Genomic DNA, 19,173 nt, shown 5'->3' with positions numbered 1-19,173 from the left:
AAATGACCCAGGAGTCTCGAGGAAATGTGGGATTCTAGAACAGCTCCCTATCCGTCACCCTCCTGTCCCACGGGGATCTTTCCAAAACGCAGCCCCTTTTCTTTCTTCTCCTCTTTTCTAAGTTCCTCTTCACAGTCTATAAACATCCCCAAGTTCCTCTCATCTGAAAACAAAACAAACCCAAACCCTCCCCCCACCCCACCCACCTTCCCACCCCCTCATCTTGTGTCATCCCCCTCAGCCTTTGCCTCCTCAGCAAAACATCCTGAAGGCGCTGTCTGCACAGCTTCCACCACCCCCAGGGGCAGTGGCCAAGAGGAGTCCCCCTGGTCCGGGGGCTCCAACCTTGCCTCCCAGCTCACCAGTTGCTTTCCTGGGCCAGCCCCAGCTTGTTTCAGGCGGGGTACCAATCTGTGAGTTTTTTCCCCTGTAATGTTTGCTTTTCAGATCATTGTAGGCTTTATTGTCTCTTAGAAGAGGAAAATAAAAAAGGAAGACAAATGAAGGATTAATAAGTATCTTTCCCTCAAGATGAATCCATGATTTCTGCTTTAGACCATTCTTTTTTTTTTCTCCCCTAAAAGTATTAAGAAAAGTTATCCAGAAAGACTTCTACCCTTCCAATGTTCCACGAGACTAGTTGGTCTCCCACAAGCCACCTTCGTGTCATTTGATGCTGGGGGTGGAGAGAGAACCGACTTTGGAGTAAGGAAGAGTAGATGTGAGTCTGTAGAGGACCGGTGAGGGGGAAATGAGCCTGTCCGGTAGAGATGCGAGCCACCGCCGCCGGATACCGAGGGCAGCCCCGCAGGTGTGGCTGCTCTGGGCTGTAGGGCATCCGCCAGGTGTGCCCGGACTGCGCAGCCTTAGTACAGCTGTCGCCCGCTCATGGACTGACCACCCGTGTCCTGGGTGTGGCACCCTCCTTGGAAAGTGTACCACGTACCACGTATGTATATTTTCAACTTTTTACAAGTTATATTTTGTGTATACACACACACACACACACACACACACATACACCACCTGGGTGGCTCAGTCGCTTAACGGTCGGCCTTCTGCTCAGTCATGATCCCGGGGTGCCCAGATCGAGACCCGCATCGGGCTCCCTGCTCAGCGAGGAGTCTGCTTCTCTCTCTGCCTCTCCGCGTCCCCCCTGCTCGTACTCTCTCTCTCTCAAATAAATGAATAAAATCTTTTTTTTAAATTATATTTTGAAAATGGGATTGTGAAGGAAGTCGGCTTTTGCTCAGTGGTCAGGTGAGGGCTTGCGGATTGCGTGCTTTGCAAAACAACGTTCAACGCAAAAGCTTGTAAAGCGCGTAATGACAGCTGAGCCTAAAGACGCACCAGACGCTGCTCGGCTCGTTCTGGGTCCCGTAGTTCGTCTGCTCCCAAGACTTGTCGAAGGGGCGCGCTCCCTGGAACAGGTCCTGGCGGTGCAGAGCCCACCGGCCGGACGGCCCCGGGCCGCGGCCAGGCGAGCCCCGGGCGTGTTCCTGACCGCACCCGGCTTTCCCTGAAAACGGCCTCGTTAGAGGACGGGGGCCTGGGGAACCGGAGGGCAGGACCGAGAGCCGGCCTGAGCCAAGGAGCCCGTCCAGGCGCAGCGCAGCGCCGCAGGATATAGGGCGCTAAGACCCGCCCCGCCCCCGAGACCCCCGGCCCCGCCCCCGAGGCGGGAGCCAACCAGCTCGCCCCCACCGGTTGCCGTTTGGCCGGGGGGCGGACCGGCGCCCTGCTCAGCTCCGCCCCAAAGTTCCTCCTCGCCACGCCCGCCTCTGCCGACACCACGCCTGCGCAGACGGTCAAGCCACGCCCTGCCTCTGTCCTCTGCGCGCGCAGCGCTCCCGTGAGGCAGTGCGAGGCGCGGAGCGCGGCGGCGGGTTTCTGAGGCGTGCGAACGGAGCTTCCAGAGGTGAATGGCGCCAGCCTCTCCGTGGGGCTGTGGGAGCGGCGCCGGTCCCCCGGCTGCCTCTTCTTTCCAGGCACCCCTGGGGACTCCTTTCAGGCGCGCGAGTCGGGGTCCTCAGGGCTTGGAGCCACGGGCGAGGGCGAGGGCGGGGAGTGCGAAGGCGAGTGGGAGGTGGGCGTCAGCGGGGAGCGCGGCGAGGGTGAGTGAGGCGCAGTCCGGTCGGGGGCGGGACGGGGGCTGGGCTGATGCGGGTAGGCCGGGGCTGGGGGGAGCCGGGCAGGGCCGCGGGCGGGTCCTCCCGGGCGGGGCCGGGGCTGGTCCTGGGGGCGGGGCGCGGGGCGGGGCCGCGCGTGGGCGGGGCCTCGGCGGGGGCGGGGCCGCGCGTGGGTGGTCTCGCGCGGCTTCGGCGGGGGCGGGGCCGGGGCTGGTCCTGCGGGCGGGGGCGCGTGGTCTCGCGCCGCCGCTGATACGCGGGCCGTCGCCCCAGAGGGAGTGAACCGCGCGGGTCTGGGGTCTCTGCAGTTTGTCTTCAGCGCTAGTTCGGCGGCCTCTGCGGGTGTGTGTTACCAACGTGCGGCCGGTCGCCGCCCGTGGAGTTCCCTTAGGGAGGTCATCGGGGGTGGTTCGGCGCTGCGCTGGTTGCAAAGTAGCAGATGCCGCGCGTGTTTCTGCCACTGTTTGCTTAGTTCTTCGGCACTTCTGAAGTGGCGGGTACTTGGGTTTTGGGGTTCGGGGGTTATTTTGAAGTAGGGTTGACGTACACCGTTGCATTAGTTTTGGGTGCGCGGCGTAATGACCTGACCTGGGCATACCTTGCGAGATGGTACCGCGTTAAGTCTTAACGCCATCACCGTACCTCGTGACTTTTTTTTTTTCCTTTTCTTGAGAAGTTTTAAGATCAGTTTGAGAACGGTTCTTAAATCTGAAGCCTGATGTTGCCTGCAGTAGGTTGATCGTCTCTGGACGTTGATTCCTGTGTGAGTGGCGGATGCCGATTTGAGTCGCTGAGGTAAACATTTGGTTGACTCTTTCTCTAGAACATTTCCGTATTTATTTCTGTTTTCTCACGTGGGAACGGCTGGGTGCGGGAAGAGGCTGCTTAGCCGCAGGCGGGCTTGGACTTGTTTAGATACACTTATTTTGAATTAAAAACTGAATGAAAGAACTGAGCTGCTCTGTAAGAGACAGTGTATTTTTAATGACTGTCTTTGGAAAGATTTTCTTGCCAGTTAGGTTTTCATTGTGTTTGCAGTGTTCTCAGTAATACCCTAATTTATTTTATCTTCATCAGACATTTCAGCTATAACTACCTCTGGGTTAGATGGTTCCCAGATATTCTGTGATATTTATCAGTATCGTCCTTTTACAAATACAGTTACTTTATTTATGGTCTAATACCTGTTTTTCCTCCCCCAGGAGAAGTCAGATTCTAAAAATATTTTTTCCTTTCTCTATGGACTTAATATAAAATTAGTTTCGTTTGTGTTTTGGGTTTATTTTCTAAATAGCAACATAAACCCTTATCTGTTACAAAGAAATTGGGTACTTAAACCATGAGTTGTGGAAAAGAGTTTGTGGAAACATTAAAAAAAGTCAATTATCCCAAAGCTGATACTCTTAATGGGGAAGATTTTGACTGGTTGTTTGAGACTGTTGAAGATGAATCATTTCTGAAGTGGTTTTGTGGGAATGTGAATGAACAGAATGTATTGTCTGAAGAAGAATTGGAAGCTTTTAGCATTCTTCAAAAATCCGGCAAGCCTATCCTAGAAGGAGCAGCATTGGATGAAGTTCTTAAAACCTGTAAAACTTCTGATTTGAAGACATGTATCTTGGATGACAAAGAGCTAGAGAAATTAGAGGTTGAGGTTCAGACTCTGCAGAAATTGAAGAACCTAAAAATTCAGCGACGTAATAAATGCCAGTTGATGGCTTCAGTAACAAGCCACAAATCTCTGAGGTTAAATGCTAAAGAAGCAGCGGCCACTAAAAGGCTGAAGCAGAGTCAAGGGATTCTAAATGCTATGAATACCAAGATAAATAATGAACTTCAGGCTCTTACTGATGGAGTTGCTAAATTGATGATGTTCTTCAGACATTCTAATTTGGATCAAAGGACAAATCCACTGGTGTTTTTATCTCAGTTTTCCTTGGAAAAATATCTAAGCCAGGAAGAGCAAAGCACAGCAGCATTAACTTTATATACCAAAAAACAGTTCTTTCCGGGTATACATGAAGTAGTTGAAAGTTCAAAAGAAGAAAATTTTCAACTTTTAGATATACAAGCACCATCTATTTGTGATAATCAAGAAATCCTTGAGAAGAGATGGCTAGAGATGGCTAGGCTGCAGCTAGCCTACGTTTGTGCTCAACATGAGTTAATTCACTTGAAAGCAAGTAATTTGAGCATGAAGTCAAGTATACAGTGGGCAGAGGAGAATCTTCATAGTCTCACTAGCAAGGTAAATATGAGACATGAGACTGGATTCGTACAGTAATCATTGTTTATAATCGAAGATATGTTAAAATATTTCAGAAAGGGGGTCGAAACAAGTACATTTGTAACAATGTAACATAAGTTACATTTTCTTATCTTCTGTTTATTCATTGCTTAGTTTTGATGTATTTCAGTGTTTCATACAAATAGATCTTCATATCAGTAGAGGGCAAAAATAGTAATTATAACCCAATCACGTTAGCTAATTTTAAACAAAAGTACTTTTTCTGAAGTTGAAATTCGTGTTGGTTCAGACTCAGAGGACACTGAAATTCCCTCTTTTATGATGTATGGTTAAAGAGCCTTGTTGCTTTGTTACGGGTGTTCTGCCTTGTTTGGTGCTAATGAAGTCAGAGACCCAGTTCAATGGACTGAAACCCTGATTTTTTTGTTGAGAATGTACGGATGTAGTGCCCATATCTATCTGCACTCTTGGAAAGCTTGCAGTCTTGGTAATATAACCACTACGTAATTGAGTGAAAATACAGCTGAAACTGAGTATCAGCACCAAGTGAGCTCGTATAACTGACACAAACTTAGGAATAATGTATGAAGTTCGTCACTCTTTGCCAGTGCTAAAATCAGCTGACAGACTAGGAGCATGGCTACTGGGACTATTTTAGTTTTAAGAAAAACTTAAAATAGTGTACATTTGCATTCAGTTAGTAATGCGCTAATGATTTTTATTAAGTAAGACAAGCATGACAAGGTGTCTGTCTTGGTAGCCATTATTGTATATATGTGGTGGTGATAGCGTTAAAACAGCAATTTACCTACTCCTTTCCTTTTTTAAACTGCGATTTTGGCTTTTGTTAACATGAAATTAGTTTTTATTAGCATGTGATCTGATAAACTAAAACGGAAAGTAAAAATAAGTTTAAAACTATTTTGACTTTATACTTAATGGCTTTAAACGTAATTGCTTTTTCTGTGTAGGCTCTTGGCAAAGATAATTTGGAAGCTAAAATTTCTAACTTGAGTAGTGAGATTCTGAAACTTGAAGAACAAATCTCTCATATGAAAGATAAAAGTTTGCCTGCTGTGGTAAAAGAGAATGCCCAGTTATTGAATATGCCAGTTGTAAAGGGAGATTTTGATCTACAGATTGCTAAACAAGACTATTATACAGCAAGACAAGAGTTAGTTTTAAATCAGTTGATAAAGCAAAAGGCATCTTTTGAACTTCTACAATTATCATATGAAATTGAATTGAGAAAGCATTGGGACATATATCGTCAACTTGAACATTTGGTTCAAGAACTTAGTCAAAGTAATACCATGCTCCACCAGCGATTAGAAATGCTAACAGACCCATCAGTATCTCAGCAGATAAATCCGAGGAATACCATTGATACCAAGGACTTTTCTACCCATAGGTATGCATCTTTGTTTCTTTAGTAATTGTTTTTTTTTTTTTGCTTTTGTAAAATACTGTAGAGAGTTTGAACTAATATTGTGGAAGTTTAAAACATTCTTTGTTCTCTATTTTGGGCCCTCTGTTCTCTTCTTTCACTTTTCTTGCATATGACTCTTCCCTTTTGAATATCTTGCTCGCTTTTCCGTTCTTGTTATATCTGGATGTAGCTGTTTTAGAGCTGAGGTGGATGGGTTGGTGGAGTGAATGTATACAAGGTCTTATTCACCTTTGGGCACCATTATTTAGATACTTTGAGATTGACACAGGAGTTTTAACTGCAGGGAGTTTGAATACATTTTGGTGTGTAGTTGGTATTGCTGGGCAGAGAACTGATTGCATTCAGAGAAGGTGTGGGCAGAGAGATGGGAAAACGGACTGTGTTTCTTGTCAGGTGCATCAGTGAGAATGAATACTTGCTCCCAACCTCTTCTGGATGTCTAAGCAGTTGATGGTATAGGAATACTAAAATTGGAGGACTGAAGTAGTCAAAGGCCTCAGAAATCTGGATCCTGCTCCTGATTTTTCTCTAGTGCTAGAGGAAAATCATCTAATCTTTTTGTTTTGTTTTTTAAGATTTTGCTTATTTGAGAGAGGGAGAGAGCGAGCACGAACAGGGGGAGGGGCAGAGGGAGAAGCAGACTCCCTGCTGAGCAGGGAGTCCAACGTGGAGCCCGATGCGGGGCTCGATCCCAGGGCCCTGGGATCAGGACCTGAGCCAAAGGCAGACGCTTAACCGACTGAGCCACACAGACGCCCCTCCTTTTTTTTTTCTTAATGAGGTGAGGGGCATGGAAAGGGTGACAGTGACATCATGAGCTAAGAATGGTTCCCCCTCCCGAAATTGTATAGTCATGTCCCACAAGAACAAAATTGGCAGCCTTGGACTTGAACCAGTTTTATGAATTCTTGCAAATTGTTAAAATAATTAAGATAATTAAAAATGTATATATTTTTGAAATAGAAGAAAAAGAACAAACCCTTTTTGTCAGAAATGTGTAGAAAATGCTGCCTCACATTTTTCCATTTGTTCCAAGGGATTTTCTGCCATTAATACTTGAAGTGTTAAAAGTGGCCTCATAGCTCATTAGGAATTTAATTCGACAATCAAATATGGATAAGACTGGAGTCGCAAGTTTATTATTTCTTTAGCTCTTCATTGTTTTCATTTCTTTTTACATTTTATACTTTATTTTCAGTTTTTCTCTTTTAAATTCTCTACCATCCTGTAACGATAGGTATGTGAAATGAAGAATGTAGTCTCAGAGGTTGACTTGACCCAGGTCTCAGAAGACAGCCAGAACTCAGACCTGGGTCTTCTGTTTCAAGCTCGTTGCTATTTCTACTATATCATAATGTATTCTGTGAAAGAAATGTTTTCTTGGGCAGTATCTCTGAAACATACGATAATGGCAGTTAAAAGTCAAAAAATGTATTCAAAACTTGCGGGATGAGAAAGTAGAAGCAGATACAGTAATTACAATATGTATTTCTGTAATGAGATAGTATTCTATTTTATTTTTCTTACATATATAATTTAAAGATTTTATTTATTTGAGAGCGAGAGCATGAGAGAGAGAGAGAGAGAGAGAGAGAGAGAGAGAGCATGAGCCAGGGGGTGGGGTAGAAGGAGAAGCAGACTCCCTGCTGAGCAGGGAGCCTGATGTGGAACTGGATCCCAGGACCTTGGGATCATGACCTGAACTGAAGGCAGATGCTTAACCAACTGAGCCACCCAGGTGCCCTGTAATGAGAAAGTATTTTAGCTGGAATGTTTTTGGTTGCTTGATTTAGCAGCAGATTAATTTTTTTCCAGGTTAATATTTTTAATCTGTTATATATCCCCAAAGATGCCCAATACGGTGACTTATAATTTTGAAAATTGTACTGATTTGAGAATTTTCTCCTGTAATTTTTATTTTCACATTTTAGGCTTTATCAACTTTTAGAAGGAGAGAATAAGAAAAAAGAATTATTTATAACCCATGGAAACCTGGAAGAAGTGGCTGAGAAATTAAAAAAGGATGTTTCTTTAGTACAAGATCAATTGGCAGTATCTATTCAAGAACATTCTTTCTTTCTGTCCAAACTGAATAATGATGTGGATATGCTTTGTGATACTTTGTATCAAGGAGGAAATCAGCTTTTGCTTAGTGATCAGGTGAGTGCTGGCCACAGTAACTGAAAATGCTGTAAAAAAATGTTTGTTGTAAAAGATAGTAAAGAAAATGTTAACACGAGGAAAATACTACCCCAAATGCTATTGCCCTACTATAAAATTTATTTTTTTATATCCTACTTTTTGTTCACATATAAGTATATTTTTCGGATGGTTTTGATCAATGTCAACAGAATTTTAAGAACTTACAAAATATTTCAGACATAAAAGGATATGTAATGTTTACACTAAGAATTTAAAGAAAAATCAAACCACCCCTGTATTTTACCTGTCTCAGCAAATAGAGGGCTATTATCTTTAAAGTGTTCTGTGACAGCTTGCTTCTACCAATAGCATTTCCTTTCCTTCATCACTTAATCGTTTGCTTGCCTTTATTTATACTTTTATTACACATATATTCCTAGATTGTATATATATATTTTTTTTATTTATTTGAGAGAGAGTGAGCATGGGCACGAGTGGGGGTACGGGCAGAGGGACAAGCAGGCAGCACCCTGCTGAACAGGGAGCCTGGGCATGGGGCTCAATCCCAGAGCCCTGGGATCATGACCTGAGCCGAAGTCAAGACACTTAACTGACTGAGCCACCAGATGCCCCGCTAGAGTGTATATTGTTTAGTTTATATGTTTTTGAAGTTTATGTATGTGGTTTCTTACATATATTCTTTACTAACTTGCTTGTTAATATTAAGATACTGAGATTCATCCATGTTGCCTTATGTAAAGCTCTAGCTCATTTGTAGTTTTCTTTTTGTTTTTGGTTCTTTTTTTTACTTATTTATTTGAGAGAGAGCGAGAGCATGCGCACACAGCAGGGAGGAGCAGAGGGAGAGGAAGAGAATCTCAAGCAGACTCCGGCAGAGCTCGGAGCCCAGCTTGGGGCTCGATCTCACAACCCATGAGATCGTGGCTTGAGCCGAAATCATGAGTCCAACGCTTAACCGACTGAGCCACCGAGGCACCCCTATGGTTTTCTCTTTTATATCGTTAGTATTCCATTTTATGAAATCCCACAGTTTAGTTATGTGTTATGTTGACAGACATCTAAGTTACTTTCAGTTTTTGCTATTTTGGATTATATTGCTGCGGATGGTCTTACTGTATGTCTCACAGCTGTACATGTGTGTGCACATGCACACTCACTCTCAGGAGTAGAATTGCTGTATCACAGATTCAGTTTTCAGGGTACATCAAATTGTTTTCCAAAGTGGTTGTACCATATTACATCAGGCAGCTGATTCTCCAGTGTCCTATATGATATGATCAGGTCTTCATCAGTAGGACATTCAATTTAGTTGGGTTTGCAGGAAGGGAGATGGATTTGCATCACTGCACGCATTCATATTCTATTTCTTGGTGCCCTTTGACGCCAGTGCTCTCTATTGTAACAACATAGCCATCCCATTATCTGATCTGGAGCAGAGACTCATGAGCACAAACCACCTTGGGACCACCCTGCTGCAGTAGGAAAACCTTAACTTGTTTTCCTTAACTTCCCGCTGAGGAGGGAGCCTGATGTGGGACTCAATCCCAGGACTCTGGGATCAGGACCTGAGCCGAAAGCAGACGCTTAACCACCTGAGCCACCCAGGCGCCCTTACGTGTGATGTGAGGTAGAGTTCTAGTTTTATTATTTTTTATTTTTTTCCCTAAAAACAGATGGTCCCATCAACCTTTATTGAGGCATACAATAAAAATAAAATCCCTCTTTGGTGAAGGGAACTTCTTCTTATGAAATAAATGATCCTTAAATGCTTTTTGCCTTCATATTTCTTGTGTTAGATACTGTGGGCAGGGCTGGTTAAGTCTAACTAGGCTTTGGAGGACCCAGGTGATTCCTGTCTGGCCTGTAATTCTATCCAGGGGCTCTTCCATTTCTGGGCCATTCTGATCTTAAGATTGCTGGTGTCCTGTGAGTCTTTGGCTTATTATGAAGAAGGTCTCCCATTTGACTTCCCACTTTCTGTGGACTTTGGACTTTGATTTTTCTCCCACTCATCTTGTGAGTCTCAAGAATCCTAGGTTCTAATTTTCCAGGATTGGCAGTTGCCCTAGAGTAAAGCTGTTTCTGGACTGCCTTACCAATCTGGGATGTTTTATGGACTTAAAGTTCCTTTTAATGTCTTGTTATCTTTTTATTGCTTTTAGGAAGCTTTTGTTTTGCTTGATTTCTAAACATTTCATTTAGCCTTTTATATTTTTTTCTTATGGAAGGATTGATTTGGATAACTAGCCTACCTTTCCTTGGAACACGAATGCTTGTAATTCGTTTTTTTTAAATAATATTTTTATTGTGGTGAAATGTAGAAAACATAAAATTATAGTTTTAACCATTTTTACGTGTATAATTCAGGGGCATTAAGTACAAAAGTACATTCATATATTGTGCAACCATGACCACTATACATTTCCAGAGCTTTTTCACCATCCCAGATAGAAACATCAAACAATAAACAGTACTTTTTCTCTCTTTCCTCCCCAGCCCCTGATAACTTCCTTCCTCCCTCCCTCCCTTTATTTATTTATTTGACAGAAACAGAGACAGTGAGAGCAGGAACACAAGCAGGGGGAGTGGGAGAGGGAGAGGGAGAAGCAGGCTTCCCGCGGAGCAGGGACCCCGGCGGGGCTCAATCCCAGGACCCTGGGATCATGACCTGAGCCGAAGGCAGACACTTAATGACGGAGCCACCCAGGGGCCCCGCCCCTGATAACTTCTTTTCCACTTTCTGTCTCAGTGAATTTGCCTACTCTAGGTACCTAATATAAGTGAAATCCTACAACATTTGTATGATTAGGTTTTATCCGTGTTGTAGTATGTGTCAGAATTTTATTCCTTTTTATGGCTAATACCCCATTGTGTGCATGTAGTACATTTTGTTTATCTGTTTGTCTGTTGATGGTCACTTGGATTGTTTCCACCTTTCGGCTGTTGTGAATAATGCTGCTGTGAACGTTGGTGTACAGGTATCTGAGTCCCTGTTTTTGTTTCTTTTGGGTATATACCTAGGAGTGGAATTGCTGGATCATGTTGGAATTCTGTGTTTAACTTTCTGAGGAAGTGCCTAACTTACACAGCAGCCGCACCATTTTATATTCTCACCTGCAGTGCACAGGGTTCCAGTTTCTCCATATCCTTGCCTACACTTGTCATTTTCCTTTTTTAAAAAATATATAATTGCCATCCTAATAGCCTGATTGATTATGATTAAGTTTTTAAAAATCTATTACTGATTTTGTCTCCTAGATCTATTAATTTTATAAAAACCTCCTATGATGGCAGCTCTGAAGGTCTGTTAGTTTTTTCTTTATATTTGAGTCTGTTTTATAAGTTACAGTTGACCCTTGAACAGCATGGGTTTGAACTGCATGGGTCCACTTGTATGCAAACTTTTTTCGATAAATAAAAGTGCAGTACAATAAATGTATTTTCTCATGATTTTCTTAACATTTTTTTTCCTAGCTTTATTTTAAGATTACAGTCTATAGTACACATAACATATGATATACAGAATATATGTTTTTCAGCTGTATGTCAACAGTAGGCTACCAGTAGTTAAGTTTTGGGGAAGTCAAAATTTATACACAAATTTTTGACTCCACAGGAAGCTGATGCCCTAAACCTCCCCCCCACCCCGAGTCCCGCACTGTTCAAGGTTCAGCTGTATATCTAAGTTTCAAATTGTGGTGAATTATTCTAGTGGTTTGAATTGCAGTAAATTGAACCATTTAGTATTACATAATGATCTTCTCTGTTCTTACTGTGCTTCTTGTCTTAACATTCTGTTTTCTGATGTTAGTATTTCTATGCCATCTTTCTTTTGGTTAGTATTTGAAGGTGTATGTTTTTCACCTTTACTTACACATCTTTTTTATTCTTCCTTTTTACTTAGCATTATGAAATAAACATTTTCACTCTGAATAATTTTAATTATTAATGTTACAATAATTTCTGTAACCAGTCCACCATTGTTGAATATTTTTTGATAGTCTTCATTTTTTTTTTTTTGTTTGCTCTTGAACGATACCATGTACATCTTATGTTACAGCTTTTTGTTGTTAAAATACTTTAATTTGGATGAATTCTTGGAAGTAGGATTATTGGGTTTCTTAGGTATGTACTTTTTTTTTTTTGGCCTTTGATGCTGTCATATTGCTTTTCCAAGCAGTCACACCTATTTTCATTGCTACCAGCACTATTTAAATGTCTACTAGATACCATCGATCATATGGTACACCATCATCTTGTGAATTGCTAAGAAGAAAAACTTGCTCTGTTAAATTGGCATGATTTTTTTTTTAAGATTTTATTTATTTATTGGAGAGAGCACATGAGAGAAAGCTAGAGAGAGCACTAGCAGGGGAAGGGGCAGGGGGAGAAGCAGGCTCCCCACTGAGCAGGGAGCCAGACACGGGACTCGATCCTAGGACCCTGGGTGGGATCACTACCTGAGCTGAAGGCAGATGCCTAACCCACTGAGGCACCCAGGCGCCCCAGCACAATACTTTCTTATTTAGAGTTTTTATTGATTACTTACCAGAAGATATCTTTTAGGTACAGATAGACAGATTTTTATTATATCACTCTGGCATATACACATGAAATATACACAGTTAAAATCATTAGGGTATTTCAAAGCTTCACACTTAACATGCAGTTTTTTTTTTTTAAGACTTTATTTATTTGACGGAAAGAGCACAAGCAGGGGGAGTGGCAGGCAGAGGGAGAGAGAGAAGCAGACTCCCCACTGAGCAGAGTGCCCGATGCGGGGCTCGATCCCAGGGTCCCGGGATCATGACCTGAGCCGAGGGCAGATGCCCAACCACTGAGCCACCCAGGCGCCCCTTCTGTGTTATTTTTTGACTCAAAGTTGTTGTCTTTATTTTTCTACACTATACATGGAGAATGTTGGTGATAGCAAAAAAACTAATAGCCCAATTAAAAAAAGGCTTGAATAGACTTTTCTCCAAAGAAGACATACAAATGGCCAACAGGTATATGGATAGTTGCTCAGTGTCACTCATCATCAGGGAAATGCACATCAAAACCACAATGAGATATCTCCTTACACCTGTTAGAGTGGCTAGCAGCAAAAAAGCAAAATCAGGGGCACCTGGGTGGTTCAGTCTGTTAAGTGTCTGACTCTTGGTTTCAGTTTAGGTCATGATCTCATGGGTCCTGGGATCAAACCCTGGGTCTGCGTTAGGCTCTGCACTTAGCAGGGAGTCTGCTTGAGGATTCTCTCCTGCCCTCCAACTCACGTGCTTATGCATGTGCATGTACTTTGTCTCTCTTAAATAAATCTTAAAAAAACAAAAAAAGTGTTGGTGAGAATGTGGAGAAATTGGAACCCTTGTACCCTGCTGGTGGAAGTCCAAAATGGTACAGCCGCTGTGGAAAACAGTATGGAGTTTTTTCAAAAAAATTAATGATCTATATGATCCAGTAATTCCACTTCTGGATATTTAAACAAAAGAATTTAAATCAGGATCTTGAAGAATTATTAACACTCCTACATCCATTGTAACTATTCCTAATAGCCAAGTTATGGAAACAAAGGTCTACCAATGGAAGAATGGATAAAGAAGATGTGATATATACACACAAAGTATTATTCAGCCTTAATAAAAAGAAATCCTGTAATGTGCGGCAACATGGATGAAACGTGAGGAAAGTATACTGAGTGAAATAAACCAGTCACAAGGACAAATAATGTATGATTCCACTTACGGAGATATCTAAAATAGTCAAACTCAGAGACAGAGGGTAGAATGGTGGTTAGCAGGGATTGGAGAGGGGGGAAATTGGGTTAAATCAACAGATACAAAGTTTGTCATGTAGGGTGCATACGTTTTAGAGATATGCTATACAATGTTGTGCCTGTAGTTAACAGTACTCTGTTGTACTCTTAGAAATCTGTTAAGTGGGGGGTGCCTGGGTGGCTCAGTCATTAAGCATCTGCCTTTGGCTCAGGTCGTGATCCCAGAGTCCTGGGATTGAGCCCCACATTGGGTTCCCTGCTCAGCGGGAAGTCTGCTTCTCCCTCTCCCCCTCCCCCTGCTTGTGTTCGCTCTCTCGCTGTGTCTCTGTCAAACAAAATCTTTAAAAAAAAAAAAAAATCTTACGGGGGAGATCTCATGTTAAGTGTTCTTATTACCACAGTAAAAAAAATTTTTTAATGTTGGTGATAAAGCATTTCTTATGAGTGGCTAATAATAATTACATGATGCTTTCAATTAAAAAATGGTATGGGGTTTCAGATATTTTAAAATGTGAAAGGTTGCATCCTAGAATCACTAAAGTATGGTGATTTCACTATAATCTTACTGGGTGTCATTATTTAATGTTTTTCCCTAACCCAGTGAACTATAAAAGTGCCATATGTATAAATTTTAGTTTTCATTTTTGTTAATAACAAGGATATTTTTCAGTATCTGTAGGAATATTATTTTAGCAACTATTAAAATCTTTAGTACTGAAATTGAAGGTGAGATTGTAGTTTCTCATTCAGGTTTACCAAGTTTTTCCTCAAGAGGAAACCACTTAATGTAGGTATTACTTGATTTGGTTAAAGTGTAATTGAAGTACTACTCTCTGGAACTGGCATTTATGACAGGTGTAAAGCAGTCATTCTTGAACTTACTAGAATCACCAGGGAGCCTGTTGGAGTTTGAGTAATTTAGTGTGCAGTAGGGTACAGGAGTATGTGTTCATAACAAGTACCCCAGGTGATCATCATGCTCATGGACCATGCTGAGAGGGTGCAGAAGGTTGAGATAGAGCTATAGATTTTCTCTTTGGTGATAGTGGCTGGAAATTTACAGAAGTAGAATACTTGATTAAAAACCCATGGAAACTTGTTAATAAACAGCTTTTAATGTTAGGAAGTGAGGCATTTCATTTTGTTAAATGTGAAGGGCTGGCATATCTAGGTTCTTTTTATTTTTATTTTTTTAAAGATTTTATTCATTTGAGACAGCATGAGCATGGGGGAGGGAGAGGGAGAAGCAGACTCCCTGCTGAGCAGGGAGCCTGACGAGGGGCTAGATCCCAGGACCCAGAGATCATGACCTGAGCCCACGGTAGACACCTAACCATCTGAGCCACCCACGCATCCCCCCCCCTTTTTTTTAAAGATTTTATTTATTTGAGAGAAAGGGAGAGCAAACACGAGTGGGGGCAGATGGAGAGGGAGAAGCAGTGGCGTGTCTAGGTTCTTGAGCAGGAGGATTACATGGTAAGTTGGGATTGTTGAATGTTATATGTAATTCTATCTTCTATAACACTGTGAAAAAAGAAAAATGGAGATTTCTGTTGAGGTGATTCTTTTTTATTGGTAATTCCTTCATTTCAAGGCTTTCTCAGTACCACTCAGACCGAGATTAGGCTAAAACAAAGTTTGATGGATCGAGTGGAATATAAGCTCCATAAAGGAGATGGTGTTTGTTCTTACATCTGTAGTCTCTAAAACAGTGCTTGGCATATGGTAGACATTTAGTAATATTTGTTGAATGTATGAATATACATTATAGTTTATATATCAAGTACTCTTTAGGAAGTAACGGTTTGCTTTGAATCCCTTAAAATTATCTATTGAAAGCTGTTGCAATTGACTTTACATAGAATTTATATTAAACCTATTGTGGATTTTTAATTGAGGTTCATTTATCATTAAAATCATGGGAATAATTATTACATCATTTGGATTTTTTTTTTAAGATTTTATTTATTTGAGAGAGGGAGGGAGGGAGCACAAGCAGGGAGGAGGGGCAGAGGGAGAGGGAGAAGCAGACTCCCTGCTAAGCAGGGAACCTGACTCAGGGCTTCTTCCCAGGACCCCCCCCCCACCCCGCTCCACCCTGAGATCATGACCTGAGCTGAAGGCAGATGCTTAACCGACTGAGCCACCCAGGTGCCCCTATCATTTGGATTCTTTGCGTGTAAATTACATCTTAAATTTATAATTACTGTTACAAATAGAGCTTTTGTAGTAAAAGCATTTTTTTTTTCCTTTTAGGAGTTAACAGAGCAGTTACATCAAGTTGAATCCCAACTGAATAAGCTAAATCATCTTCTTACTGATATTCTTGCTGATGTGAAGACAAAAAGAAGAATTTTGGCATCTAATAAACTGCATCAAGTGGAAAGAGAATTATATGTATATTTTTTAAAAGATGAAGATTATCTGAAAGATATTGTGGAGAATTTAGAAAACCAATCAAAGATTAAGGCCGTTGGTCTTGAAGATTGAAAATTACTAAAAACTGAATCTTTACTACATATGCTGTTTTAATATTTTATATATTAGGAAAATATAGCTAATAAACCCTACTAAAATTTTAAATTTGAGGCCCATGGAACATTTCATTTAATTCATTCAAGTACTACATCGTTTGGTTTTTTCCTTATATAGTATGTTCAAAGTACCGCCAGTGCTTTTTATGAATTAACCATTTGCTTGGTGGCAATTAGTTCCGGTAACCTTTTACTTACAGGGAAAAAGCATTATTATATAATGCAAATATTTCTTAATAGAATTAGTTCTAGCTCTCCTTTACTTTTTTTTTAGAAATAGAAATTTTCTGCTGTTATATATTTTAAACTTTTGTAAAACTTTGAATCAGCATTGTTAAACCTGTGGACCCTAGTATACGGAAGAGCCAAGTCCCCTCATATTTGGGTATAAAGTAAAACTCAGCCACTCAAACTGTGTAATTCCTTAATTCCCTGCTATAGACTTTGAGACTCGACTCCTGTTTGCATCCCAAAGAATGTCACGTGTCCTTCGACCATTGTTCATTTTAGCAGCTGTGTCCTGGGGGCTCAAAATTTCTGCAGGACAGATCTTAGCGGTTTTGGACTTCAGTGTGACTTACACATTTTGAAAATACCGTACAAGTGGTTTCTCAGAGGATGTATAATGCTATTTTAATCGGTTTCTCTGGAGTGAAAATAGTTAAGTGTTAGATTGTATTAGTTGGGGTACAGATGTATTCTTTGGACAATTAGAAATTATTTTGAATGGTATGAAATCCTTTGAAGTAGCTTATTTATCAGTTATGACATCAAATGCTTCTTGAGTGCTTGATTTATATGTGGCCTGTGGTATATACTATGTAAGCTTTACAGAGGAAGAAGGTAGAGCTATTACCTTCAAGAATATTCCTAAAAAAAAAAAAAATTCCTGTTCCAGAATATCTTGCCTTTTTAATATGGAATGCCAGTCTAAACGCCATGCATTTTAGGTGGTCCTTGTGGAATTCTTTAGCTATGATCATCAGAACATGGGTATGCTTAGGTGATAGATAAGTCTTGATAATTTTTATAATCTGTTGAACGAAAATATCTTGCCAATTATAGTATTTGTACCTTATTTAAATATTTATATTAAGTAGATCTAAATGTGTACGAAAAATTTGTAACAAATTTTGTCTAAGATTTTCGTATTAGCTCCTCATGGGTGACTTTTGTTCCTTTTTAAATTTTTTTTCCTCTTCTACAGTGGAATAGAGAATTTATTTCAAATTTTTCTTTTATCCAGTAATGTGGAAAAATATGTCACCGGTTTCCTGGCTCATGGAATAGCAAATTCTGTCTAGATTTGTACCAAATATGATGTATGACCAGCTACTTGATGATTTGTACTGTCCCTTCCAGACCTTTACCCACTCAGCCCAGGGGCCAGGCAAGCTGAGCAGTATACCTGAAAGGATGTCAGGTTTTGTGTCTATCATAATTACCCAAGTCCATTAAAAGTAATTTTTCTGTAATTAGATTTGAATATTTGAAGATTTTAACAGCCATTGGTTTCAGACCTCAGAAAGTATTTGGATTGCTCACTTCAAAATTGGTTAGCTAGAAATGTGTTCTTTGTTCCCTGTTTACCAGGATATTCCAGTTGAGCCTCTAACCATCTTGCTCGCTTCTTACTATTGAATCGGTAATTATGGAGGCAACTGCTACCTATTTTCTGTGGTCATTAATAGAGTAATTTGTATGAATGCCTCTGGCTGTAACATTTTCAAATAACGTGTTTCTTATTTTGAAGTCTCAAAATTAATACGTGGATGTTATGTTTATCTTATGTTTAGGATTTATGAAAATGGAAAATTATGAGGCATTTGTAGGCTTTGATCTCTGTAAGGTACCCCTGTCCAGTGCTGCACAGAAGATTATGTCTGCTGTGCACTCGGGTGATTCAGTGGAGTCTAAGAACTGGAGAGAGAGTGAAAAGAGTGAGTAATTTTTATATAAGCATCTTTCTGTCTTTTGTTACCTTGAATGTTAATTATTTCTTAAGGTTTGACAATGAAACAATCATTCTCAGGAACCTTCTATTGTGTAGGGAGGTTCTTGCTACAGACAAATGGAGTCCGGCTCCCCTTGGTTTATTCTCATTCAGTGATGACTGAGCTTTTGCTCACAAGTTGCACATTCTCTCGGCCCTTACTGCTTTAGAATGTAACACTCTTCCTTGTTCCAGGCATTTCTATCCGAGAGTTCCTGAGAATCTGCTTCAACTGTTTAAGTAACCTCAGAGAGCTGGGCTCTTTCACAGTGCCCCTCGCTTCAGCCTTAGCTCTTGGGTCTTCGGACACACAGGGACATAGTACTTGTTTGCTGTGTGTGGTGGATGGGAGAAGGGTGTTTGACAGTGTGTGTCTTAGCTGCCCAAGAGCTATGAGCTCTCAGGTGTGTGTGTTTATGACGTGATGTCACGCAGCAGCAGTGGCGTGGGCGCACAAGTGTGACTGAGACATTCGGAACACCAGTTCTTTGTTTTACTAGCAAAGCAGTTTGTTGTTGTTTGTGCCTTAATATTTAAGCCTGGGCTAATAATTTGTCGTTTTTTATAGAGTAAGTTATACGTGAGATGTAATTGTGATGAAGTAATTGAGAGCATTGACAAATAGTGCAAAGGCTATGTAAGTGCAGTTCTTGATTAGGATATAGTAGCACCAAACATTTCGATCTGCTCATATTTAGGAATCTGTTGCTCGTGAGCCTCATTATAGAAAGTCACTGATAAATGAACTGCTAGCAAGTTTTGTGTATGGACCACAGACCTAGAAGTTGAAAATGTTTTGGGGAATGAGGGGTGGATAGTAAAGAAAATAAATATTTAAACATCAGAGAGCTTTCTCCTTTATTCTGTATACTTTCTAAAATAG

The 19,173-nt window shown here is 41.1% G+C and overlaps 2 protein-coding genes across 2 annotated transcripts in view; both read left to right on the top strand.

Annotated features, from left to right (window-relative positions):
• Positions 1-1,863: 1,863 nt before the first annotated feature.
• On the top strand, positions 1,864-16,282 carry HAUS3 (HAUS augmin like complex subunit 3). Its single transcript, XM_025887209.2, has 6 exons — positions 1,864-1,918; positions 2,861-2,924; positions 3,332-4,377; positions 5,349-5,788; positions 7,759-7,987; positions 16,020-16,282. Exons 3-6 carry the CDS (start codon positions 3,469-3,471, stop codon positions 16,251-16,253), a joined length of 1,812 nt encoding a protein of 603 aa, XP_025742994.1. The 5' UTR covers positions 1,864-1,918; positions 2,861-2,924; positions 3,332-3,468; the 3' UTR covers positions 16,254-16,282.
• Positions 2,804-19,173, top strand: part of POLN (DNA polymerase nu) — a 142,946-nt gene continuing 126,576 nt past the window's right edge. The window contains exons 1-2 of the mRNA XM_025887208.2: positions 2,804-2,924; positions 18,094-18,237. Of these exons, the coding sequence (XP_025742993.1) occupies positions 18,099-18,237 (139 nt within the window). The 5' untranslated portion in view covers positions 2,804-2,924; positions 18,094-18,098. The remainder of the gene's footprint in view (positions 2,925-18,093; positions 18,238-19,173) is intronic.

This window comes from Callorhinus ursinus, unplaced genomic scaffold (genome assembly GCF_003265705.2).
Source record: "Callorhinus ursinus isolate GAN/ISIS: 27379988/994484 unplaced genomic scaffold, GSC_fseal_2.0 scaffold4, whole genome shotgun sequence".
Lineage (NCBI taxonomy): Eukaryota > Metazoa > Chordata > Mammalia > Carnivora > Otariidae > Callorhinus > Callorhinus ursinus.
The sequence above is the reverse complement of the archived record's forward strand: the minus strand, read 5'-3'. Positions and strand labels throughout refer to the sequence as shown.

Bases quoted from the DNA above. Each gene is read 5' to 3' on its own strand.
- HAUS3 (XM_025887209.2), top strand. From the start codon at position 3,469: ATGAGTTGTGGAAAAGAGTTTGTGGAAACATTAAAAAAAGTCAATTAT. The intron at 4,378-5,348 runs GTAAATATGAGA...TTTTCTGTGTAG, and splicing joins TTCATAGTCTCACTAGCAAG to GCTCTTGGCAAAGATAATTT. The intron at 7,988-16,019 runs GTGAGTGCTGGC...TTTTCCTTTTAG, and splicing joins AGCTTTTGCTTAGTGATCAG to GAGTTAACAGAGCAGTTACA.